At 48.9% G+C, this 27537-nt stretch overlaps 1 protein-coding gene across 1 annotated transcript in view; it reads left to right on the top strand.

The window, feature by feature from the left end:
- The window catches only part of LOC112565006 (receptor-type tyrosine-protein phosphatase N2-like), a gene marked incomplete in the record, with an annotated part of 155606 nt that overhangs the window by 98755 nt on the left and 29314 nt on the right, over window positions 1–27537 (top strand). The window contains 2 exon segments of the mRNA XM_025240212.1: window positions 18616–18804; window positions 19936–20066. Of these exon segments, the coding sequence (XP_025095997.1) occupies window positions 18616–18804; window positions 19936–20066 (320 nt within the window).

The following is a 27537-nucleotide window of genomic DNA, read 5'->3' as shown; positions in this document are numbered from 1 at the left end:
CTCAGACTCCCTGTACTGTTCCCCTGGCGCTTTTTGAGCAACATCGCCAACACCAACTGCCTCCATCATCCTCTCCCCCTTCTTTCTGGCCCATTGCGTCCTTGTGTCCACCAAAACCAAGGTAACTCCCCTCGGACTTGGTGAGTGCATTCTGTGTTAGACGACTGCGTGTTGGAATGCGTTCTAATGCTACCCTTCATTGTTCTCTTCCTTTTTTGTTTTATTTTGTGTGTTTTTTTCCCTCCTTCGTCTTATTCAGAGACGCAGCCAGGTGGCTAATGAGTATTAGACAGTCCGAGGCAGTGAGCGTTGCGGCATTGAAGGATGGGCTTGTTTTTAGCCCTCGGTTTCTTTTTATACGAGGTGGCGATCGTCTCTCTCTCTCCCCTTTCCCCCACCCGTCTTCCCCCTCCCCACCCTATTGTTAGGATGCTGGCTTCTTCTCAGCGAGAATCCATAGAAACATTGGCTCGGCCTGGGTAATTTGTTTTTCTCTGGTTTGTTTATATGGGTATATAAAAGGCTTGCCCAGCCAGGTGGATAGTGTTGTTCTGAAAGGAAGAATCAGATGTACACCGCCCGTCTGTTTTTTTTTTTTTTTTTTTGGTTGGAATTTTTTTTTTCTTTCAACTGGAGAAATGAAGTAGACATCACACAGCGCACGCACACTGCGAAGGAAAATGCTCTATCCTACCACCACCACAACTCATTAAGTCGGCGTCGAGAGAGATATACAGCCAGGTCAATGACCATAAAATGACCCCCTTATACTCGGATCCTCCCAGGCGCACGAGCTGTGTGACCGCTGTCGGCATCATCTTCCCCTGGGTCCCCAAGAGCCAGAGACAGGAAGTGACCTTAGAGTGTCACGGTCCCCCTGGAAGACTGCGATCTGTGATGTCGAGAGTGCCAGGCCGAGGTGTTATTGCTTTTATCATTGTATTTGCTGTGCATGGCGCTTGGTGGCAGATGACATTGAGAGAATGTGTGAGTGAGAGAGAGCAGGGTGTCTGTAAAATTTAGCCTGACATTTTAATTAACAGGGTTTCTAGTTACATGAGAATTCATGGAAGTTTGAAAAATACTGCGTTTGTTATTCAGGGTTATATCTCTCGAACACTTTCATTGTATGAAATGGCGCTAGTTGGAGAATTTCAAAGCCACTGCAGACTTGTATATAAGTATATTTTGTAGAGGATGCAGGGAATGGTCATCTCTGAAAAGACGGGGAGATGGCATCGTGCTTTCCTTCCTTCCATTCCGAAGTAGAGAGGATGTTTACTCGCAGGGATTTAAATAAATGCCTGCAGTGGTAGCTGGTTGGAAATTGCGAGGCAGTACATAGTCCTGGCATGCCTGGCAGACAAGGCTTTGCCTTACCTCCCCTCGCCCACTCCGATTTTTCTTTTTCAATTTTGCCCAGAGCCCTCGGCAGCTGCCGCCGCAAATGACATCGGAATCAACGGCAGGACACGAGAGCAGCATCCACTGCGACTGTCCCCCAGTTCGCTTCGAGGTCGCAATTCATCCAGATGTCAGGCTTGAACGGGCAATTTCCTTAGCACCTGCCTTGTTGTCTTTTCAGCTGGGAAGTTGTTGCCATTATGCGCATGATTAGTCATGGAATGAGTAATGGAAATAGTTTTTTTTTTGTTTTTACAAAAGCCTGTCGGGGTGTGTGTGAGAGAGAGTGTGTAGAGAAAGGGAGGAGGGTGTTGATTAGATTGAAAAAGCGTTTTTATCCGCAGAGTTGATGGATTGGGAGGTGGCATTATCATTACGCTTCCGCGCGAGCGGCGGACACGGGGTTGCTGCATTATCCGCAAGGCCTTTGCATCCACCTGCCACGCGATCCTCTCGATACATGTTGCCATCCTCTCGTCAGCAGTGGACAGGTGGACCGTCCACTCGGTCGTCAGCCGATAAGATCCGTCACCCTGAACCCTCAACCATCGTGTTGTACCCGCCTCGGCCCCTGCCAGGTGCTCGCCTCACGACCTTTAGTCACTTGTCGTCAGTACCAACATCTCGCTCCTTATCTAATCACTCCCAACCGAAGCTAGTTCTTTTCTCTTCAAGCATGTCGGTGACCATGCATTGCTAGAATTGTCAGACGCTGTCATTTTGTTTACCTCGTTCAAGCGATGTATCCCAGAGGTCTGGTCATCTTCATTTTTTGCCTTCCTGACCTCACCTCCCCGCCGGCTAATGCCAACCACGATCGCTTGCCTCTGTAGCCGCGGGGAACCCTCCGAGGAGAAGCTTCTGACCCAAAGGTCACACAGCGGGTGCTGCCTGTCACCTCGACAAGATGGCCGCGGTTCTTGCCTCTTGCCTCTAGCACTAGGTCCACTAGGTCATCGTCCTTTTTCCCCTCCGAGGTCTTTTGCTTCCTAAGCTCGCATCTTGTTAGCCGGAGCTTCTTGGGGAACAGGAGAGCCGAGAGGTATGTTGAGGTTTCGGACAGAAACATCCTGAGTTGGTGTGTACCCGAAGCACTACGACATTTGCGGCAGTCTTCTGACTGAAGGGGTAAAAGAAAAAAGAAATTAATCTGTAACGGGGAATTGCCAGTGCCGTTTGTAGTGCACTCAGATCCTCACCATCCATCAGTCCGGTAGCTGCTATAATGGTGACCATGGTTCACCTGCAGCCTGTTGTGCTACTGAATGTGTTCTGCCAACATTTCGTCGTCTTCATTGTCTGAACTGTCCCCTGCTGAGTTTCTTGACTTTCATCGTTTTAGGGGTGTTCTGGGTAGGATCGCGGACATACACCTAGTGACAAGAGAAGGTGTAATCCCTTTGCATAAGCGATCGGACTGAAAATAAGCGTGGATAGCATCTCATGAAATACTGTAATTCGATATCAGTGTATCTGAAATGACATTTTCAACATTTAGCTAGCCTTCTCGTGTCTCCATTTCTGTTACTAGAGACCGCTTCTTGCCACTGTTATAGTTGCTAGAGACCGCTCGTTGACACACCTGTAGAAGGGATTCTTCATACGTTACATTCTCACACGTCAACACTTTTTTTGTTGTTTTTATAAAAAAAGAAATTCCTTGAAACCTCCACACACTCGCAGATAGCTGTACACACGCGCTCGCACCCGAAGATATACTAGAGCGATGTGTTCATGGGAACACGTAGTTCTCGTGATTTATTTTTTTGAAAGTCAATAACAAAAATATTTATTTTCTCGAACTTTACTTTTCTTATTTTAAAATCATTACAAGAACAAACGAATTCTTTTTATTTCAGGATTTTGTTTCTTTTTCTTATTTTTGTTTATTTTCGTTGTTCCTGTGCATGACAGCCTGGCATGTGGGAGCTTGCTCGCATAGAGCCGCATACACCTCCCACATAGTTGTTGTTTTGTTCTTTGTGTGTGTGGGTGTGGTTTTGTGTGTGTTTGTTTTGTTTTGGTTTTGGTTTTTTTTGCGTGGAGACACGGGGCATTGAGGTTGTCGGTGCCGCGTGACCTCGTTGCTGATGACGACACACCACCGCGTGTACAAGGGGTCAGGCTGTCGTGTCCTGCTGCGGCACGCGCTTGATTTTTGGTTCTGCAGTCAGTCGAAAGTCTCATCGATCTCTAAACTGATACGAATCACTCGTGCTGCTAGTGTGTGACAGGGAAGGGAGGAAGAAAGGAGGAAGGGAGGGGCTGACCATGTTGCCAACAGCGACATGCTATGCTGAAGTACCCCGACCACTGCTGGTCTTGGGATGGATTGATTGATGTTGGTGTGCACTTGATGGATTAATTGTTCGATTGATACTTGATTTTGTTATTGGCAAAAAAGACTTTTTTTAAAATCAAACAAACGACATGAGAGGGAAAGTGTAGAACTGTTGTTGCTATCTACCGTGTGAATTTTAAACGGCGAACAGGTAATACCTTGCAAGTGAGATACTGGCTGACGACGACAGCTTCACCTTCATCATGAAAGTCTTTTTCTTCTTTAACGCACAGATTTATAGGCAGAAAGAATGAACAGGGGACACGGCAGAAGAAAGGTAAACAACAACAAAGATGTAAAGAGGGGAAGGGGAGCGAAATCCGATGATGGAAGACGCGTTGTCTCATCCTGAAGTGTGCAGGAGCACAGCTAACCCAGCTTTTACCTTACCCAGACTCTTCGACTCGCCCTGACAAGCAGACAGTACCGAGACATTTATATAATATACGGCTGCTGCAAGAACAGTTTGCCGTGGACTGGCTGGTTGCCATGACAGCAGCCACAGACGTAATGGAAGGGACGGACTGTAGAGAGAACAGGCGGCGATTAGTGTACCTACCTGACGACATCATCTTATCCTCTTTTCTCTTCAAAGTTTTTTTTTTTTTTCAAGCATCGATTTTTCTGGAAATGTAGCAGCTGGTCTACACTACGAGGCTTGGTTGGGAAATAGGGGCTGCGGATGGGGAGAATGGATATGTACTATAGACTTCCATTACAGCCTCGGTGTGTCAGCTCTTACCGGCGCTAAACAAGGAAGCTTGAGAGTGGTGGAGGATGGGAGAGTGCACTGCAATGGCCTTCCAGTTCGATGGCTCGTTCTTCTCTGCCGTTTAGAGGCACCTGCAACAAAACGACCCTGACCCCAACCCTTTGAGTCCTTAGTCGTAGACCCAGTGGTGACCCACCCATAGGTTATCGAAGTATCTGTTTAACATGGTCTCTTCATATTGGTCGAGAGAGATTGGCAGTTGATAGTACAGTTGCCGTAAAACACAAGTAACCAACCTAGCGACCACGCAAACACTCGTTCAGATACATGGCTGACCTAAGTATGTTAACAAGTATTCATCTGCATGGGGACACTAGTGGCTCTGCCAGTGCTGTCGTGGGTTTTTTCTTCTTTTTTTTTTTCTTTTTTTTTTTTGCGGGATGTGTTGTCCCTGCAGGAAAGAAAGCCGCCGGCCATCAATATGGAAGCGCAGGTGGTGGTGGCCAGCGCAAGTGCTAATCCTGCGGGCGGCCACCGGGGTTGTCGAACTCTCGCTGCCGCTGATTAATGGCGGAGTCGTCTTTCATTGTCTTGGAGACACCTAGCGTCGCGCGGCTTGGTATGGTGACCAGCACCTTGGCGTCACACAGACCGAGAGGTAGGGAGTAGAGGGCTGGTGGAGGGGTTACCAAGGGAGTTCGAAGTCGATCGAGGAGGCTTGGTGCTTGGTGTTCGTAATCACCTTAATCCTGTTGTATGCACCTATAATACTGAAATATTCGACGTGGTAACTTTTTTTTTTAAATTTCGGAGTGTGGGTGTATGGAGAGAGAGGGAGAGCAGAGGGGTTGACTTGATAAGCGTGCTGGTAGGTTCTGCGTTCAAGTGCCTCCCCTTCTCCACCTCTCCAACTTGAACCCGCTATCTTAGCATCAGACAGGGTTCAGAGGACAGATGAGCCTGTCCGCTGTTCTCGTCAATTATCTCAGGCCGCCATTGCTGATTCAGAGAAGCATCCACCTTGTGGCGAGGAGGGCATGGGACGACAGCAAACAAATCACTGCTCTACACCAGTCATGAATCTCGACTCCACCTGGCGCTGTCTACAGTTTGATCACTTTGTAATTTTATCTCTAAGTTCCCTGATATTTCAGAGGGCATGAGCAGGTGGTGGTCGAGTGAGGTGGGTATGAGTAAGGTGTGGAGATTCCTTGCTGTGGATGAGGAAGGGTTAGTAAAATTTAACAGGACTTGTGAAAACACACACTCAGTATCGTGTCACGGGACTTTCAAAACGGCTGCTCGTTAGTATTTCATGTAACGGTCTTGCTGACTACTGAGCCACAACCCCATGACCATCATGACTTGGAGCTTTTGGGATGCAGCCTGCAGTCTGCTCTTTGCGGCAATATAAACCACAGAACTCTTTGGAGGTCTTTAAAAGTAGTTATCGCACAGTACCAGTACGAACATTTCTTAAAATTAAAGGTCAGTAAAGGCAAGATAAAGTTTGTTCATAGTCCTCTGGAGTCAGTCACAATATACGACTAAAGATAAGACTACACTTTGCCTGTGGCGGAAAATATTGGGGAGTTAATGTCGTCCATCCTTAACCGTTATCGTTTTCCCGTTTGACAGCAACCCTTCATGTCGATAATAAAGTATATCATTCAGTGCAAAGGGTTGAGTTGTTGGTCTTTATGGAGCTTCATGTGAAGGCTTGTTTGCACTCGCAGATTCCTCTCATGGGATCGGCAGATATTGTGACCCTTGCCCCTTGCCTCATCCTCTGCAGCTAGCTGTGGATGCTCAGCCCAGTCACTTCCTCCATTTACTAGCTACAGGAGAGTTGGCCTGCTTGAGCGGGTTGGACCAGGTGGGTGGAGTGGAGAGGTCGTGAGACGATGTGAGAAGAAGCTGTTATCTCTCAGGGTCGCGAGGTGACACTCCGGCTTGGAGAACAGGAGTTGCCTCTCTTGTGCCATCCGCGCTTTACGAATTGCACCCGTTGCCTGTGGATGCTACACCCGTATACAGACGGTGGGATGGAGGAGCACCCGCGCAGAATGGAGAACCTTGTAAGGTGTCGAAGGAATATGGCTAGCCTATTTGATGCGCGCGCAGAACACACAGACAGTACAACGAGAACATATATACATCATTATGTCGCACAGCAAGGAACTCAGTTTAAGGAAAACGAGGCTAAAGATGAATTTTAAACCTGCGAGGCTCAGGTGCATTTCACAGCGAATCCAAAATATTTGAGATATTAGTGTTGTTAAATCAAACAAATATACTTTGCATTACAAAAATGTATGTAGGGTGAGTTGGTTATTTTTTTTTTTTTTTTTTTTTTTGGGTGGGGGTGGCTTTGCATTTTTTTTTTCTTACTATAATGGACTGATTCACATGCCGTTGATCGCTGTTCTGAACATCTATACAGGTACACTCTGCACTGTGCGCCCCACAACTTTTTTTTTAAATTCCACCCACGTTAACGACTGTACAGCGCGACTGCAGATGAGCTCATGTACAGCTTCACCTACGTTGGTCCTTGCCGGACCTCGGCGGCCGTCTCGCGCTCGTTGCTGTGCCGTTGGTCCGTCAAGCCACTCAAGCGTGCTGGTCTGCGAGTTGGTTCATCTGCAGATCTATTGATCATTGCTTTTGCGGAGCTTCAGGTATATTTGTCTCCCGAGTCGTACACACATGTATATCGATCTCCAAAGAACCGCGCCAGCGTGCTGCATTGTTTTTCTGCCTGGCATCTGTCTCGAATTACCTGTCGTTGATGCTGGCAGGTTGTCTCCCCTGTGTACAGGTAAAATAGTGTCTCGGGGATGGCGGCTTGTTTGTTTCTGCTAAGCGTTTGCTTTGCCGAGTTATTTTTTCAAGTTGTTGTTTTTTTTTTTTTTTTGGGGGGGGGAGGGGTAGGGGGGGGGCTGAGGAAAGGGGGACGATTCTTCGATGTCAGCCAGTGGTGGACAGACGATAAGGAGTTTAGAGCTAGTGAGGTTCTTTAAAGAGCGTACATCCTGGTCACTGATGCAGGGTTAGGCGGGGGGTAGAGAGTGAGTGTCGGTTGGGAGGGGATACAACTGACGCGTTGACTGGAAGGGTGGCGTCAGAGGGACATCGGCGCGTCATATCCGCCGCGATCTGTCAGGATTGGGTGGTGTTGTGTCACCTTGTCGTGCTGGCGGGGCTGAGCAGGTGGGAGAAGGGGAGGCAGGGGAGCATGAGAGGGGATCAGAGCTTGTTAAGTGAGTTGGTCGCCGTGCGTTCTCGCCGTCTGAGACCCTTAACAACCGGGACACGTTAGCCTTGTCGCGTGCTTGACGGGTGGACTTTGTGAACACATTGAATTCCCGTGTGTCGCAACATACGCCTCCTTTTACCCATTTGACCCACCCTTTGAACGGGTGTACCTAACATTGCAAGGTTTGGAGAAGGAAGAGCAGGAAGGTTGAGGAGCTGTGATCTCATTAGTAGTGTGTGGGCAACGCTCATCAAAGTCGGGCACTCGCTAACTGTCAAATCTCTCTCGGTCGCCATCCGCTGGACCGAAATCTTCCTTGCACATTAGGAGTTCTAGAGTCGGGTAGGCAAGCATGTGACCTTCATGTCCCCGTTGTTCACCTGTTGCTCAATGAATGTCATTTCGTGTTTTGTGGCCACCTGTGTCGGCAATAACTCCTTTGTTATACTGTTTGCCCAGTGCCTGCCCCGCTTGGAAAGGCGCCAAGTAATTCCTGTGACCGAAGATAGCAGGTTTTATTCAATAGATCGCTTGCTTCAGGTAACCATTGATGTCTCCAACCGTTTATCCTTCCCCATTATTCGTTTTACAGCATGACGTGGATAAGACAAGTCGACAGATATACCCTGTGTGACAGATATACCCGTGTGCTCGTGTGACAGATATACCCTGCGCCAGCGGACAAACAGTTCAGATGTCAAATATAAGGCTATGTGTCAATTGACAAGGGAGACGACCTCTGGATTAGCACTTCCCAATCCATCCCCGGTTATCTATGCTCATCACACGGGACTTGTTCATCCGGGTCTTTCCACATTGACGACCTCACCAGGAGACGGGAATGGAGTGGAGTGGGAAAGGCTTCGTTCGCTCCCTCACACGCAACTCACCGAAACGTGCACGCACGTCACCCTTCTTCTTTCTCTCTCCACTCACACACTCACATATCGCATGGTATTATATCACATAGCATCTGGAAGACTTTAATGGGCGCAAGAAATATGGAAGGCATACTTGGGGCATATGTCTGCGTGGCCTCGGATTGCGTTGGGGAGCGAGCGCAGCGCAGAGACCTTTATTGATCGAGAGCATCACAGTTTCTGCTGCTGCTGCTGCTGATGCCGGCTGCCTTGGCGTACTCTGGCCGCCATCAGTGCCGCTCCTGCAGCCTCTGACGTCGGCGTGGACACTCCTGTGCTGTCTCCGTCAACCACTCTCAACCCACCCACCATCCCCACCCAACCCTTCGTCCACCCGTCTTGGAGGAGCACGCGACAAGACGCACCGCGTCACAGCGCAGGACACACACACACTTGCACGCGCACACAGTTGGCGATGGTGGTCAATAGCAGGAAGGGCAGTTTGTTTTAAAGGGGGAATAAGCAAGATTCGCAAGCCTGCCACCTAGTTTCCGTTGCCATGGCTACGGCCTAATCAGCTGGTTCGCAGTGCTGGTGGTGATGATGGGTAGAGGGGGGAAAGGGGTGGTGGATGAGGAGGAGGAATTGTGGGTGGGGGTGTTCTGGTGAGGGTTCCGGAGGCTGTAGGGGCGGAGTTAAGGCCGAGAGATCAATACGCAGGCGCGCGCGAGCGTGGCCACGCGGATACCGCCTCTCACGCGCAACGGAGGAAGAAGACAAGAGACACGAAGGAAGGCTGTGCGACAGGATGGCCTGTCCCTCCGGTCCCATCCCACCCCTTTTCTTTTGCCACCGCACTGCATCCCCCTCCCCCTCCCCAACTTTTCTTTCCCCCTCTGAATCCTCCGCTGCCCTGTTCACTGCGCTAACGTTTTTTTTTTCTTTCTTTCTCTCACCCCACAGACGCACGCGCGCTTGGTGGCGTACTGTTGTGGCACTCTCTGCTAGCTCGCACCATGCGCACTCTCAAAGGGGGGTTGGGTAGGTGGAGGAACGGGAGGTAGAGGGAAGTAGCTTGTCAATGGCTGACTCGCATGCTTGCCTTGTTCATCCTGTCCCCACCCCCTTCCCGATCGGCTAGCGTGTCTCCTCCCAACCGATATCCCCAAGTCTTCGTCACCAGCCTCCTCCTCACCGTGTCACTCGCTGTTCCTCCCTTCCCCCCTTCCAACGCCACTCACGCACATTCTCATACCACCACCACCCCCAACAACAACCATAGCCCCTGGAACCACCACCACCACCACTCAATTACCCCGCTCCCTGTCCCTTCACCAGCTTCCACCTCCCCCTCTCCACCCATCCCCATACCTCAGCCCTTACCCATGCGCGGTGGTCCCTCGTGTCTCTTTGCTAACCCCTGGTCTCTGTCGCTGGCTCTTTCATTAGTCCTTTCTCCAGAGCACCGACATGTCTTGGAGTGCGAGCATGTGCGTGTGTGTGCGTGTGCTGCTGCTGCTGCTGCTTGATCTCCAAGCTACCCGTCTGCCAGAGCGTGCTGATGCTGTATAGGTACCTGTGCATGCGGACTTAACCCTCCCTCTCTCTCTCTCTACACCCCCATCACACCCTTTTTTCCGTGTCTCCGGAGCTCGACAGCCGCCTACCGTGCCAAGATGGAGGACGTGCTGACAACTCTTTTGACTCCCCTCCCCCGCCTACCGTCGCCGCTGGTCGAAAAGTTGAGCGGCGGAGAGTACTGACGGAGGAATACTCGACAGTCACTCACAGGTTACCCGTGAAAAGGGTGGGTAGTCGTGAGTGGACCTGCGCTATAGAGAGGATCGAAGAATTCACGTTCCTTGACGGACATGGAGAACTGACCGGGTATCTCGGTACCCGCACACCTGCTCTTGAAAAGCCGGCCAATGACTGAGGATGGGTAGAGAGGAGCATTGTGTACTTGAGGTAATCAGGGCGTGCAAAATCGAACGGGTGGCTGAATGTGGGGGAAAGAGGAAAAAAAAAACAATGGATCTGGACGGACAGTCGAGTGCACAAATCGTCTGGGTATTATCTTCTCTGTCCATCAGCTCTGGATTTGAAATAATAATGCAGGCAGGTCTGCGGCCATGGTGTCGTGGCCTGACCTCTGAGACCTCGGTGCCACCACCACTTGCGGAGGCGCAAGCCTTGTCTCACACACACGTAAGTCAGTGTCGCCAATAACACTTCCCACCATCGCCATCCTCCTACCATACCTCCAACCCACCCCCGCCTTTCCAAACCTCGCCACCACCACCGCTCGTCGGCGGCCGCGTGTTTGTGTGCCCTTGTGTGCCACCGCTTACCCCACCCCATCCTTTCACCACTTCCCTCCGGTGACACTCCCGGTGTTCCAGCATGCGCTGCTGCACCTCTGCTGCTGCTGCTGCTACAGTCGATGGTGGTGGTGGTCTTGGAGGCAGTGGTGGACACGAGACAGGCGATACCATGGTGTGGCGATGTACACAGCGACATGCGCCAGACCTGAGTGCTGACGACTCTCCTTCGCCGTCGTCGCTGCTGCTGCTGCCGCCTGGCCCCCACTGTCGTGCTTGTCGCGCTGTGCCGTGCTGGTGCTGCTGCTGCTGTCCGTGCCGTGCCGTGCGGCAGCCTCCTGGCTCCCTCCGCTGTCTGTCGTCGCGGCTTGCCAGGTGCAGCAGGAAGGCTTTCCAATCCCAGCGTCAAGTGTCTTCACAGCAGCGGCAGTCCTGCTCGCTCTCTCACACCCGCTTTCTCCAGCCACCCGCCACATCCACCTGGATGATCTCAATCGCGACACGAGCGTGCGTGGAGGGGAGAAGTAGACTTACAGGAGGTTTGAGGTTGTGCGTTCTTTGCCAAAGCTTTGCTGTTGGAGACGATCACAGCTTCGTGGACTTCGCTCTTTTTGAACTAAGCCTCGTTTCCAGCCTGTCGGAAAGGTTTTTTTTTTTTAATTCCTCCGCTCCCCCCACGATGTGAGAACAAGCTGGGGACATCCGTGTACCAACGGGTACGAAGGGGCATATAGCGTGCCGTTCGCACTATAGCCGGTGCTACAGAAAAGAGTACCCAGGGTGGACTACCGTGATTCGCTGGCAAGAGGATGTCCTTCGGCTGGAGAGCAGCTGGACGGGCTGCGGGCTGTTTGACTGCTACAGGTAGTGTGTCTCTTTTATTGACTTAGCAATCTAGATAACATACCTCGTTCTTGCACGCGGGCACTCAAGCACACGCACGTGCACACACACACAATGTACGATGTACTCAGTAAGAGCTCGTAGCCTTATTGAAGACGTCCATACGTGATGACCGGTCGAGCGGCATGAACTGCGACGTGAATTATATTATCACAGCACGTGCTACGTCCTCGTTTCACCCTACTGTCACATTCCCCACTCACCCGTCTCCCATCACCTTCCTTCCCCTCCCCTTCTCCGCCTCCGTGTTTGCCTCTCGTGCCCCGAGCGTCATGTTCTACTGTGGGCGATAATATGCACCCAAGTAAGTGTATCATATGAAATGCAGCACACAAGATCTCTCCTGTCATGTCCATCGATTCGATTGTCTCCGAGGTCTGTTGCAAGAACTGGCCGGGAGATAACTCATGCCATGTTTTCGCGCGCGCGGTTGTCTTTCCTTACAGATATAATTTGACGTCCTCGGGCTTAGATAAGCAGTGCTTCCACCTGGAAGTGGTATGTGGAGGAAAAGACTTGAAGAGGGATAAGAGAGGGTTTAAGAAATCAACTACCCAGAGCTAACCCTGGGAACAGGTATCGCTTCCAGAAAGAAATGCAGCTTCCCTTGATATTTGAACCCTTGACCTTTCAGCTCTCGCAGTCTTAGTGATGACCAGCGCGCGTTTACACCACTGCGCGAGCCGAGGACGTGCGGAGGGTGGTTTGGGTGGGGGAGGACCCCCCCCCCCGTCTGTATCATCGATCAACCACTGCCGTGCAACTCCCCCCTACCCCCTAACCCCACCCTAGCCCCTCTTCAGTCTTTGATCTGCTCGGGGTCGTGCTCAGGCCGTGATTATCCGCGGCCGTGATCGGCTTGTCACGTTCGCCCTGTCGTGAGCCGAGGCGCGCACGCGGGCACCAGGTGCCTCCGTCACTGCGGCCTGTGCGTCAGTCAGCGGCCACGCGTCCTCCCAGTCCTGCACACCGCCCACTTGTAGCATCGTGAGGGCCGACACACACACATCCACATCTTCACTAGAGAACTGATGAGTGTGGGGCCGGTCGCAATGATCTTTTACGACAGTCGTTTGTCGTCGATGGCCACACTTGGTTGATTAACGGCTATTCGCGATTTAAAATTTTTTATGCACCAGGATGGAGTATATCAACGTTGTTGTCGTTATTCGCCTCACGTTTGTTCTTTCACATCTTCATTTCATTTCCTACTGTAATTAGCGGGGTGGCGCTGGCATTAATACCCAGTGTTAATCGCGAATATACAGTACGCATCATGTTGAACGGGTAGCTCGTGGTCGGCGAGAGAAGACCTTGCAGATCTTTTACACGCGCGTTTCTTGTCCGCTACCCTCGCGCGCGACACTTTTCAGATGCACCTCGTTTGGGATCTGGGGTGGGTGTTCCCCTCTAATCTCCTTTTTCTTTAAACGGAAGAGGAACCTGTTAGTCAACGTAGTGATGTTAATCCACAAATATCTTTATCTTCTCATTCTTCTTCACAACAGCTACCTCTCTCTCGCTCACGTTGTTATTTTTGTCTGGTCATCTTAACACAGGTCAAAAGCATTGACCCCTTATTCCCCTATCACTGTCATTTGACCCTTGGTTTTTAAATTAATTTTTAGCCTTATTTTCACCTGCTAGTGCAGCTAGTCTCGTCAGCACGAAGGAGCAAAGACGTGGGGGGGTGGGTGGAAAGATAAACGCGAATGTTGCAATGTTTCTTGTTTTGTTTGGTTGTTTTTTCTTGTTTCTTCATCTGCTCATCGCGCAAGGCGTTGCAGAGACCAGGCTGGCAGCGCGAGGCAAAGCTCGTCGGTGCCATTGATCCTCCACCTTCAGGCCGGCGTCGTGTCATCCGGCAAGTTTGCCGTGAATGATGTTACGCAAACAAGGCCGTGGATGGTATCGAACTCCGGCAACGGGATAAGTGCCATTGTGCCAGATCTTGTCTGCGTGAATAATCACAGTTCACAGATTCTCTGGGCTCGCCGCCTTTTTTTTTTTTTTTCCTCGAAACGTTCCATTTTTCTCCTGTTCTCATTTTTTAAATTATTTGTGAGCAGTTAAGGGAAAGAAGGTTGTGTTCTCTTTACAGAAGTCCACAGGGACTTTGCCGTCCATAGTGCTTTGATGATAGGGCTAAGTGTGGATGAGGGTGTGCAGACTGTAGGTGGGTGGGCATGATGTGTGTTGCATGTCAGCCTGGTATTGTGCTCATAAAGTTGCGTAATGAATTCGCTAGAGGCGTCGGAGATGCAGATGTTTCAGCAGCAACGACGTTTCCAGACGCTGGAAAAAAAAATCAATGAAGAGGAAAAAAGTAGTGAGGAGTAAGAGTTGTCCTCGCCTCCATTTTTAACTCCCTTTCCCCACCACCACGCCCCACCTTTCACATCCATTTCTTGTCTACCCACGACCCCACGGACTCCGGTCACCCCATCCGCTACCAGTCCTTGTTTATTGATTGCTGATGTATGCCACGTCGAAGATTTGGTCACGTGACATTCGCATCCTCGGATTCGGTCAGGTGCCTTCGTTTTCACCCTGGATCGCGCTTCTTCTTCGTCGTCATCGGCGGAGTCTTCTTCGCAAAAGGTCCTTTGTCTGGTATTAGCGGCTGTCAGAAATGCAAGCCTGATGGTCAGACTCCAAGCCCAGTGGTCTGCTCTGCTCTGTCCACCTCGTCCAGCTCTTCCTGCGTCATCATCTCCTTTCCTCGCCCCCTTAGTCCTCCGTCTCCCGTGTCCATGACGACTGTCGCAGGTGGTGCACTGTCTTGACAGCGGGGATAACCGTGATGGGCTTACGGGCTTACTCTTCAACAGCAGCTACAACCTTCTTGGCTTAATGAGTTCACACCGTAAAGCTGCTTAATCTTCTTTTTTCTGTCTTCTGTTTGGCTCTCTCTCACTCAGTGCTTTCTCTCTCTTCCTTGCTCGCGGCGTGAGTGCAGGAACATTTAGTCTGAACAAGACTGTTTACAAGTGATTTCGACTTATTTATTGAACTAATCCTTTAGTTTGTGGAGAAGTAAACGAGAAAGGAAGGGAGAGAATTACCTCTAATTTAATTAATCTTCGTAATTAGGTGCACAAAAGATATGCGCAGAAATTTGACATTTTCGGTACATCCGGTTCAGACATTGCTAGTGTGACTGAGGCACAGACGGGGCACACCTCTTCAGATTAATGAAGTTTACAGTTTGTCCTGAATCCTTCGTTCAAAGAAGAGGAGCCATATATTTTTAAAAATATTTCCGAATTGAGGAAACGTGAACGTGAGCATTGGTATAATATTTAATAATAAGAAATATTTTCTTGACATCGTTACACATACATGAGAGTAGACCTACCGTAGAGTTACAGCAGAGCCAATCAAATTAATATACGACACAAAATATTCAAGAGCATCTCGCGCTGTAAAGTAACACAGGCAGTAAAGGAGCATGCAATAATATGTATTGTCTACTACTGTTGCTCACTTACCTTGTTCAGATTGTTGTATTGACGGACTACTGACGGGGTACTTTTCTGGTAAATGTACATGTTTCTGAGTGAAACGAAATAGTATTTAAAAGTAGGCAATGCTTGTCGAAATTTTTTTTTATTAATTTTGTTGGTCAAGCAGCTAAAACTGGAGGTGGCTCATGGCGGGAGGGGCGGGCATTTTTTAAACATGATAAAGTCATGTTTGAGTTTCATTTCTTGCGCTTTCTACATAGTACTGGGTAAAATGGTTTTATTCGGTAGTTTGAAAGAATTTTTAAAGAAATTAATTTTTTTTTAGTCAGTTTCCTTGATTTTTTTTAAGCCAGCTCTGGTGCAAAATGGTGTGTTTTATGCGGTTCGTATTGCGAACTGAATTTTTTTATTCTGATTGTCTGCTCACCAGCAAGTGTCCAACAATCGCGATAATTGCGATACACATTACAAAAGTAACAAGAAAAATGGGAACTGCGAAAAAAGCAGAAACCTCTGATGTAATGATTGACATTTGAAATGCGATTACAGTTGTCAGTAATTTATTTACACAATCCTAGCAAAGTTGTGCGCTATTCATTCCTATTAATAAGTTGAAAGTGGTCACGTGTTAAACTTTAAGAATGCGAGCTAAGCCTAATTTATAATTGTTAAATAGTACGATGATCAAGTATTTGCGCGTGAATATTTTATGGAATAAAAATCTCTAAAAGGCAATGTGGATGCCGACGAAGTATCGCCCTTCACTGAGGTGCCTGTCGTGTGCTGCGAATTTTTGCATCTTAGTCACATTTTTGTTTTGTTGTATTTGGGAAAACCACGAGAAACAAGGTACGGGCTTTATTGGGATATTTCACACGCATAACGAATAGTACACATCAAAACTGGAAGAAGTAAATGTATGCATAAATCTTCGAAATCGTCTTTTTTTTAAAGATGTTCGTTGCATTTCAACTCCAGACTATAAGTTGAATTAGAATCCATTGATCGATTGATTTATTGGAAGCTCGGAGACATCGCTGCCTCCATGGAAAAATAGATTGTTAGTTTCTTTTCAAGGAACTCCAAAGGAAAAGAAGAGTGCACTGAAGAACCGATACATTTGCGACACTTCTCACTCGGATGGCATGCTTTTTATTTTGTAGCTCGCCTCCGTGGCTTGAATCCTCGTCCCAGCCCTCCCTTCATTTACCAGACGCAGAAAGCGCTCTGAACCGAAGAGCTAAATACTGTTCTAATGAGGTCTGGGATTTGCCCCTCGGCCAAGCATTTTAAAAAATATATCCCGAGCGTGGAGTCCAGAACCTTCGCGTCATTCGCGTCACGTCTGTCCAGACCTCGCTTCTGCGCGTGGCACAACGGTTGATGACGTCAGATTGGGTGGGCAGGGATACTGAGATTGTTTTTTTTTTTTTTTCTCTCGTTTTAGTTTGCAAGATCTGTTCTTTCTTTTTCTCATCTGTGGTGCCAGAAAGAACGATTCCATGCAGATCTTTAAAAAAATTGAGTGTGAGAAAGAGAGAGCCCAGAATTTTTTATCGGGATATGATAAAGCTGGTAGGAACTTCGTGATTTGAATTTGCTCTTTCGTCGGACACGAATCTTGAACTCAGATATTGATCCTTACTCCGCTGCAACCCTCCAGTCCCTCCCTCCTCCCTTTTCCCGGCCTTGTACGCACTTTACAACCTTCTCCAGCATCACCATCAATAGCGTAGCCTCCAAGTCACGATCAGACTCCCACACACACACCACTCTCACCAATCCCCCTCCCCCCCCAAAAAAAAAGCCCCCCATGAGACGACGAGGGCTGGAGGAGTGCGGAAAGTGTGAAAGGGGTGGGTGGTGGTTACTGGGGTAGGCTAGGAGGCTGCGGGAAGAGAAGGAGACGCACGTGAAAGAACTGGAAGGAGAAGCAGTAGTGGAAGGAGAAGATAATTATAGCCAGTATCAGAACCTGTCAAACGGACTCAGCCACTTCCACAAGCTGCTGAACAGGCTCTCGGGGGCGGGTAGGTGAGGGGGGCGACGTTTTCACGTTTATTCACGCACGCTCCGGTGCATCACGAGACAACCAAGACTCTCCCTCCGCCAGCCTGTGCTCCCCAGCGCGGTCAGATGGATCAATTAGAACAGTTCAATATGGCACAGACCTGACTATCCTTCCCCTTGCTAATGATGTCTTTGGGCCAGAAAGGGACGGAGATGGAAGTCCAGGGTTTTTTTTTTTTTCTTTAGTCGGATGAGGGGCGAAACTGAGTTAGTAAGCAATGGATTGGACTCGCACACCATGGACTACGGAGTATATTGTGACATCGACTGTATCAATGACGATCACCTAGGAAATGGTTTTGCTGAGGACGGGCAAAAGAAGAAGTAGAGGTGGCAAGGTGGCTAGCGGCAGTGGTTGATGCTGGACAGTCAGTGGTCATGCCACTTGGATTTGGTGGAGCTGGACATGGAAGGGAGGGTTTATTTATATGGGATATTAGGAGGGGGTTTTCCCCTTTGGGTAAAAATAGCTGCTTCACGTTGCACGAGCAAAGGATTGGACAGAAACTGTGGTAGTCGTCAGTGGTGATGATACGGTAGCGATCGACTGTTGGAGAACAACGAAAACAACGACAGCGATTAAAGGGCGCGGATACAAGCTTACCTGTATGCATGCCTCCACGCGCCTTTGTACACGAATGTTTGTGATTCATATTACAGAACAGCATGTTATCAGTGTTATCACTGTCTTTCTTTACATGGGGAGAAGGTTGGTGTATTCAGTAGGCGCCTCGTGCGATCTTCATGCACCTGGAGCCGTTGCTTAAAACGGTCCTGAAGAAACATTTAGAATTTTTTTTCCAAAACTGCTTCTACGCCATTTAAATGCTTTACACAAGCGGATTCATGAAAAAATATGCTGACGAGACCGAAAGTCTGAGTTAATTAGTTTTCTTATTGAAAGCCTTTCAGATTTTTAAACAAATTCTAAATTTGTGTTGTGCACTGTATTTTTATAAAACTCTTTAGCTCAAAACAAGGTCTAGGTGTGTTTAAATTAGAAATTTGTTCTGCAACTGTCGGCGTCTATGATTGCATGTGTACGTGTGTGTGAGAGAGAGAAGGACACACACACACACGACCAGTGCAGTAATTAACTGGAGAAGCAGATTACTGATGTGTGGCTATGATAGGATCTCGAAGGAAGCAGTGGCTGTGGATATATCGCTTTTTGGGGGGGAAAGGGAGGGTTAAAGTAACAGTTACTTCAGCTCTTGATTTGAGTTTTTTTTTTTTTAAATAGAAATCTCGATGTTGAGGGTTACGTCGATGTTGCAGGTGACTGTCGAGGTGAAGAAGCAGGACGGGACCTATGTGGTTGTGACCTTCGTGCTGGTAGGCTGCATCGCCGGCGTGGTGCTGGCCGTCACCATCATCTACCTGCTGCGACGACATCGACGATCACGGCAGAAGTTGGCGCAGCTGGCAGCCACGTCTGACGGCAACGAGGCCTCCAAAGACTACCAGGTGACGAGGGGTTGCCTAGCAACTGCCGCTGTTATGAGATAGTGGGGAGGTGTGGCTGTGTTTACTGTGCAGCATCTTCTATTAGCTAATAAGTCAACAGGAGATGCATTATTGCAAATATATATATAAGCCGTGAAAGTGTTGTATTCGGATAGCCGTTCCAACAATCGGAAACAGAGGGCATTGAATTGTTCGAGAACTTCTGACGACAGACGCGCCTCCAAGATGGATGGACACTTTATTCTTCGTAGCTTAAATCCAACATTTTCGAGCTTCAGAAAATTTAGAGATGGGGATAAATGTCTTTGGCGGAACATCGGTAACAGTCGGCATGCTTCGTTGACATCAAAGCCATTTTGATTGGCTGTCCTTACAATTTTGAAACTTAAGATGTGCGTGTTAGTGTCAAAAAATAGGACGGGGGCGAAAAAAAAAAAGGAAAAGACAAAAACACTGCCAGAGATCGAAGATGTTGTCAGAACTGCCACGTAGGGCAAAGGACGTCGGGCTGACATTTTGAAGAGTACACGGACTCTGGGATCGGGAACTCAAAAACATCTCGAATGGAGAATTGATCACGTGTCTGGAGCGACCAAAATCTCTTGTGCGACTATGTAAATGCAGATGTTCTTGAATACCTTCGTGAAAGGTGTTTGACAGCGTGCTGAGTTGCTTCCGCTTGGCGATCATTTGATTCTGAGTTTGTGTAGACATCCAGTGGACAGTGAACAGTGGTAAATAAAAGTTAAACATTATAGAGAAAAAGGACAAGGTGACCACGAGAGCAGAAAGCAGAAGCGACTACCTTTGCTAGGGGAGGGGATGTAGGGGGTCAGCCCATCTAGATTACCGGTGTGCGACGACTAGACAGACGGATCTGAGGTGGGGAGGGAGGTGATCACGTGACGTTAGAGCACTGCCTAGAGAAGACACACATTCGACAAAACCATTTATTAGCTGAAATGGAAGGCGTGGGCTTTGCTGGGAAGGATAGCGTGGTAGGCGGGAGAGAGTAGGAGGGAAGGTATGCGGATGTGGTGGTAGTGGGGGAGAGAAATGGTCGGCTTGATGAAGGAAGCGAGACCGACCAGGAGTGGGTTTTCAGAGGAACCATGTTTTGGTCGTTTGCAGGACCTATGCCGTCAGCGCATGCAGAGCAAGGCGTCAGAGAAGCCGGAGCCCCTCCATGCCGCCTCCCGCATCGGCAGCGTGTCCGAGTCGCAGGTGCGCAGTCCATCCAGCCGCTCCTCCACATCCTCCTGGTGAGTCGTGCGCACGTGCAGGGCGTGAGCAAGTGCTTGACTTTATACGTGCGTGCGCGCCTGCGTATGTTTGCGTTCCTGTTTGTGTGTGTGTGTGTGTGACGAGGGCGCTCGTGTTTGGGAAATATGTTGCGGCATTTGTGTGTGTACAATATTCTGAACACTGAACAACATTAAGTAGTAGTCACGTGCGCTAATCCGCTGCAACATCAATATTTTTTCCATCCGGGTTCCAGCCATGTTATACTAGTTTGTGAAGGTGGGGGGTCGACTCCAGTGTCGGAAACGAGAAGCAAAGCATCCTTCGTGAAAAGGTCGCTGTGTGGGAGGGAGAGGGATAGGGGCTCGTCCCAACAGAAAGGACTTTTTCGCGAGGGAGCCAGAAAGCGCCACTACACCGTCCTTCGTGAGTGTGCGCTGGGAGTCTGTCAATAGTGGCAGGTCCTTTGCATGGTGCCAAACTATGTTCCGGGCCCGCACACAGTCGCATCGCTCGTTCATGAAGCCGGTCTTTCCTCCAGCTTTCGATTTTCCATTTGCAGTTCCGACTACCAGGCAGCCAGAAGTACTTGCTGGATACCCAGGCAGCACCAGCACTTCTGTTCCCAGATATATCGCTGTCATTTTGATGGGGGATGGAATACACAGGATAGAAGCATGACAAGAATGGAATTTGATTTCAGAAGATCACACGCAGGGGCCCCAACACTCCCAGCGTCGGAGCTTGATGCACGCAAATTCAGGTTCGGGACTGAAAGCCATCCGACAGAGTTGGGTTCCATGTTCAGTTGTCTCCCTCGGCGAAGACCCTTGTGCTGGCTGCGGCCCGCCGGGGAGTCTCGGACTATATAATCGCAGCATGCTGGGGACTGAGCATTCCCCCGATCTCATTTTCCCCCATCCCCGGATTCCCGATTTCCAATTCCGTGCACAGTGAAGTCTGCGGCGGAATGTTTGCGAGCAGCCGCCGCATGCACGAGAGGTGTGTGTGGGTGTGTGCGTGCGCGCGTGCGCTCTGAGGTCACAACGTCTGTACGCTGTCCCCACCCCTCCCTCCTTTTTCTTCTGTCTGGCTCATTAGGAAGTTTTTTTCCTCCTTAGCCACGCAACTTCCGGTTCCCTTGCAGCTACTGTCGTTCCAGCGGCGCTGGAGATCAGGAAGTTCTTGTCGAAGAATGTTCCAGATCGATAGGTTCTGCGCCTTTGGGGTCGTGCCGTTCATTACAGTGCCGTGCTGAAGAACAATGGCCGCCGCTCCCTCCCTTCCTCTTAGAACAGAAAGGCAGACGATAAGAGCTGTACACAGCTGGCTCTGAGATTTACTCATTTTGGCAACGGTTGTCGAGTATATATATCCAGAGTGTGTGTATGTGTGCCAACGCTCGTATGTATGACAATGGGAAGAGGAGAAAGATGTGATTGCGGGTAGGGGGGAAGGTTAAAAGGTTTGCTTGCGTGCAGCACGGCAGTTATGTGACGGGAGGCATTTAGAGAAGCAAAGTCTGACAGTGTGGCAAGCTTGTCGTAATCTCGGGTGGTTAATATTTTAAAGGTGTGTATGCGCGCAGGCGGAGGTTACTGGAGTGCGTCGATTGGAATCGGGATGGATGGGAGGGTAGGGCGTGGATGAGGCGGCGAACGCGTGGGCGAGGAGGTAGGACTTGTCGTAGGCAGTTCGCTTGGTGGGGATGCCCCTTGGGAGGGTAAAATGGAGAGCGGGGGAAGGTATAGAAAGCAGGCGTCCATGGGATTTCCATGTGAGGGACGTCGGGTGTCGAGTCTTACACGTGCAAGTGTTGACTGGATATTTGTGTGCATTCATTTCTCACTCACCCATTATTGTATTTACATGTAATGCCGTAATACATTTGTGTGTGAATTTGACCTTTGCCCTCTTTTATTTATTGCATTGTAATAGGTCAGGTTTATTATTATTACTGCCGCAGATGCACTGATGCATAATTTTATATCATCACTTTCCATGAAGCAAGCAGCTCAGCTGTCCACATTACTACTCCTCTTTTCCCACTGGTTATAAAAGCGACAGTTTGCATGTTCTGTAAGTCCACTCACAGACTTGTATGGCCATTCAGGTCAGCAAGCACTCGCAGTAGATTATATGAGCGTTTTCAAATCTCATTTCCATGGTTATCTCGGTATCCTTTTTTATCAGCTGAGTGTTTGTATCTCCTTTCCATGATTGTCAGCGTCAACATATTTTAGTTTTTATCCCCTGTCGATGCTTTTATGTGGCCATAAATTTTGAGACGGCGAGGCTCTCGGCAAGGATGAATGAGAAAGGGGGAATCAGGGGACTTCACTATCGGGGGCCAAAGAAAACGTGACTGTCCCTTTTAGCGTCATTAGCGCGCGCTCCGACAGGCCAGTAGGATGCCATTCATTTCGCCACCAGAATTCTCCTTTATTTCTTCTGCACTTCCATATGTTTTGCGTCTTCCTGGCTGTAGAAATGGGGTTAAAAGGTGCTTGACCTCATGCTGGCGTTGCGGGCCCTGTGTCCCCAGACTTACGCATGAGACATGTGGGAAAGTCTTCCTCTGACGACTTGGAACATGAAGGAATTTTTATTTTATTTATTTATTTATTTATTTTTGGTGGGAGGGGGAAAGAGGTGGGATCTGATGAACACTTGTGTAATACACTCGGATGTATTCTACCCAGGGTTCCCCCGATCCCACAGTTACACTAATTTATTTATTACGCTAACCCTACAAAAGCTAAAGAGCTGGGACACTTGTGGTGGCCAAGACAACGCAATCAAGCTAATGAAAGAGCTCAGGTCGAGGTGGGCGACAGCCACAATGTACACAACCTTTTAGGAACAAAGCGTGCTTCGTTACAAACAGCCTGCACACTTTCCTCCCGGCTACTGCTGTCAACCCTTCCTCCCATCCTTCGTTCCCACTTCGCTCGAACCCTTTGTGAGCTACGAGAGCTTGGCTCATATTTTCCGATACACTTCGCTTGTAACAACGGATTTTTTTTTAATGGGAGGAGGGGGTAAATTGAAGGTAGGGAGGAAAAGGGAGAGGGTTTCAGTACTCGGCGCGGAGGAATCAATTCGACACTCTTCTACGTTGTCCTGCAGTCCATTGGGCGTTTGATGTTGAGATCAAAGGCAGTTGAAAGTGCATGTCTCGCATGTCGCACAGAATGCCTGCGAGCTGCCTGCAGTGTTGTCGAGGGCAATGTTTCAAAGTGCAGGATTTACTTCGCAACAAAGCCTGCATGTGCTTCCTGGACTTTTGTCTCGGAAACTTGTTTCCAAGGGGTGAGGCTTCGTGGCTCAGTGGCGCAGGTCTAAACCTTGAAATTGGTTTGTCGAAACAAGTTTCGGTGTTGCACGGACGTTTTAGAATTTCTCTTGTAAATTTGAGAACTGGAAGCTGTTCAAAACTCGCTAACACTCTTTTGAAAGCGATGACCACGGTCATCAGAATCACCTTCGGAGTGTTGACAATTTTGCAATCTAAGTAGGGGTTAACTGGTCTCATCGTAGTGGTCGTCTATTGAAAGTGGTCAGGTTGGCTTGTCACGTGGTGCTGATCTGTTCGTGGTTTTCAGTTCCCACCGTACTCATTGTGTTCGCCACACTAGCCCTAAATGCAACTTTATTTGTTAAACTGTTGTTGAATTTGATCAGTAAACAATCAATTCATTAATTTTGATGCCATTGTGTATGGAAAAATTATCCTTTGGCTGATTTTCTTGGGGAGCCGGCGTTTTTTATGTCAGCATGTGCTAACGGAAGCCCGACTGAAACAGTTCCATCTGTTTTAAATAACGATATTAGTTTAAAAGTTAGAAAATTGTGATGTGCACCTGGTTAGAACCATTATTTCAGTAAATTGTTTTAACTAAATACATTTAAGACTTAAATGTTGTGCAGCTGGCACCGGGTCCTACGTGAGGCGCCGCGATTTTGAGGTCACTAGTTGCCATGTAACTGTACTGTGAGTGTGTTACAGTGTACTTCTGTTCGTCGAGATTAAGAGCACTTTCCCGCTGCTGTTGATGGTGATGCTTTGGTTGCAGATGTCGTCATTGTTTGTGCATTTCCTAAAGTACTTTGAGGAAAAGTCAGTGGCAAAGAAAGCACGATTATTAATTGTCTTTCTACTCCCTAGAGTTATCAAAAATGTATTCTTTAAATATTTTTGATGGGGGAGGCCTCCTAGACATTCAGTGACTCGATTGCTTGAAACCCTTTCATGTGGGCATGCAGACAAAAGGAAAGGGCTAGGGGACCAAAAAAAAAAAAAGACATCGTGAACGAAGGGTCACATGACAGTAACCGTGAGCGACTCCTGTGACATTTCGGCACCAGTTCCAGTCCCCAGTGGCTGAATAACGACGATTGCTATTGGCCACAGACCGTTCTGACGTCAGCCAAACAGTCTGCGAGCCTGCTTCCCTCTCTCTCTCTCAGCACCGTCAGTGGACTCGCATGCCGCCAGACAGCTACCAGCAGCTTCTCTCTATCCTCTCCTCCCGCTACCCGTCCTTGTCTGATGCTACTCTGTCAAGAAACTCTGGAGGTTGTTAGTAGTAACGAAAACTGTAACAATTACAGTCTCAGTGGATGCAACTCAAGCATACAGTGTCTTCATGCTTACTTGTTCACTTACTCCTGTCTTCGTGTATTTCTTCGCGAATGTCGCTGTCTGTAAAGGCGCATTAAAAATGTAGTGAGAGGTGCTTCTGTGGGTTACTTTTTCCCGCCTGGAATCTTCATTTCTTTTGGGTTCCACAAATGTTGCCACTACATACGCAGCGTGGTGATGCCGACTGTGACAGTGTCCCATCGTTCTTGACTTTTCTTTCTGTTGATTAGCGGTGATGGTGGCGGCGGGAGAATGGGACACGAGATTCATGTGCACGGCTTCTGTCCCCTCCCCAACCGCTCCTCTCCCCCAACACATCCTTCCACCCTTCTTCCTTGCTGTGGACTGGCAGCGCGGCGCCTGTGCGTCTGTCAGGCTTCTCACGACACCCACGTGATCGATGGCAAGTTTGTGGGTGCGTGGAGTGCGTGCAGCGCAAAGATGGATCGAGAGACTTGCCAATTTGCGCATCGTTTGCCCTCCCAGCAGAAAAGGAGATGGAGAGGGGAAAAAACCGCGGATGGAGAGAGAAGGGAAAGGAAGGACCCTCCACTTCCCTCCTCCAACTCCTGTGGAGCGACGTCATGTCCAGCAGCTTCCTGCACGGCTGCCTTCCACCCGCCTTCTTTCCATTTTCTCCCCATCTTCCTTCCACTCAAGCTGATCGAAGGCGTTGGCAATATTTTCTTCGTCGTCACCTCGAACTCATAAGTCTTCTTGCCCGTCGAACCACTCCCTTGTCTCAGTTTCTGCTCTAGACTCCCAGCAGACCCATAGCACACTGCAAGAGGAAACCTGTGCCCGCGGGGAGCTTGACCTCTGCTTTGACCTCCGAACAGATTGGCTCTAGATACGAAGTACTTACATGTGGGCAATAAATGATTTTCAGATGTAGTCGAAGGTTCTTTCCTTCCAATGTTAAAAATACACAATGAAAACCTTAAAGCCAGCTTTTGCGACCCAAATACATTTCTGCCAGCTGTCGTGTTATTCATTGATACCCGCGAAATATTCGCGTGAGAGAGAGAGAAAGAGAAAGAAAGAAAAAGAAAGGTTATCGCGGCACGGAGAATGGGACTAGGGCCTGCCAAATCACTGTCAACGCCACTCTCGTGTTATTTAGGGTATAATCAAGGGTCAGGGTATACTCCTCAAAAAACAAAACAAAAAAATGTGAGAGAAAGGAGGGGTGAAGAGCGAACGTTAGGGGAAGGAGGGTGGGAAGACAATCTGCGACCAATCTGCCAAGAAGCTCCAAATGTTCCGCGTCTGGCTGAAAGCATAAGGAGCTTTGGCCGGAAAAGCAGCTTAGGGTGAGAGAGGAGGGTGGGATGGATGAGAAGAGTTTGAAGGTGGCAGGATGGGTACCGAGACGAGGGAGAGGGAGACAACCGTAATCGTGCGAATCTCGAGCAGAGTTGCGCTTCCTGTCGTCTCGAGTCGCCCGAGGCCGGCGGGTATGGAACCTGTCTGCCCAAGACGTTAGGGGGTTTCCGCAGACCCAAACCAATCTCACAGCACAGAATGAAGTTGATCTTTGCGAAGCCCGTTAAAAAGGCGAGGAGACAAAAAGGAAAAGGAGAGAAGTAGGTTGGAGGGGTGGGGTGGGGAGAGTAACTAAATGGGGAGGGAAAGATGGTAAGGAGGAAGTTGTTTTCCTTCCTTCCCAAATGTCGAATTGCGCAATACGACTGCCACATTATTTTCCTCCAGTTGCTGCCCTCTGTACTTATTTTTCTTCCTTCTGCTGTCCCTGCCACCATCTAACTTCTCAGTCTTTTATTTCACTTTGTGCGCTGATGCCATTATTAGTTGTAAAGCTGTACATTGAACAAAACTCACTTTCAAAAAAAAAAGGAAAAGACCTGATACTATGAACCTGGAAGATCGGATAGCTAAATCGCAGCTAACAATAGACAGGAAGACCAGACGACGAGAGCAGAGATGAGATAGCGTAACCCATGAACACCAGTTAATGGGAAGACCAGGTAACAAGCCAGAAGGACAAGGTAAGGTGAACCCCACCCACAATATTGTTTGATACGCTTTATTATCCGATCTAATCAAGCCGACGCGACTGTTGTAAGAAAGTAAGTGGTGGGCACTGTCAGTCGAGCCTTTGTTGTGCGAGGTTCGAGGTGGATCACAACTGTCACAAGACGAATGACTCCTTCCATCTTGTGTCTGCCTACACACCCCTTTGTCAGTCCTCCCTCTTCCCTCAGGCTACATATAAATATTTATGTATATAGAGAGACAGGGACACTGTCATTGTGACTATAATAAAGAAGCAGATATTTTAGCAGGGAGGGTCCGTGTTAAATATGAATCAGCTTTGGGGGAGGTTTTAAAGAGGCTAATGCTAATGTAAGGTCGGAGCAGATAAGACTACAGCGACATCAGGCGGCTGCTGCTGCTGTGGGAGGCAGTGATGTCGGCCTGCCATCGATTGTTGTGTGCGGCGAGGCACCGCTGTCCACGCGAGCTCCTGCCTGCACGTGAGGCACCACGCGCGGCGGTGTCGTCACAAGCAGAGGTGAGGAGGGGGAGGGAAGGGAGGACGTCGGTGACGAGACATTGAGTGTGCGCGCGCGTGCGTGCGTCGTCGTTATTGTCGTCACGCGCCTTGCAGTATGTCTTCGTGCAAGTGGTGCATGGACGCACCGTATGACTTTGCTTGGTCACGTGCTTTTGATGCACAGGTGCTAGAGCACGCACACATTTATGTACATAACGTAGAGTGTGGCGATGTTGACTCGTTAAACCTGTGCAAAAACTACACCGTATTTCCGATCTGAAATTTTGACAGTAATATTTCTATCGATATCTTGCTCTGATTTAGTTTT

The sequence above is a fragment of the Pomacea canaliculata genome, linkage group LG5 (genome assembly GCF_003073045.1).
Source record: "Pomacea canaliculata isolate SZHN2017 linkage group LG5, ASM307304v1, whole genome shotgun sequence".
Taxonomy (NCBI): Eukaryota; Metazoa; Mollusca; class Gastropoda; order Architaenioglossa; family Ampullariidae; genus Pomacea; species Pomacea canaliculata.
Note: the sequence above shows the minus strand (reverse complement) of the source record. Positions and strands in the feature narration are given on the sequence as shown.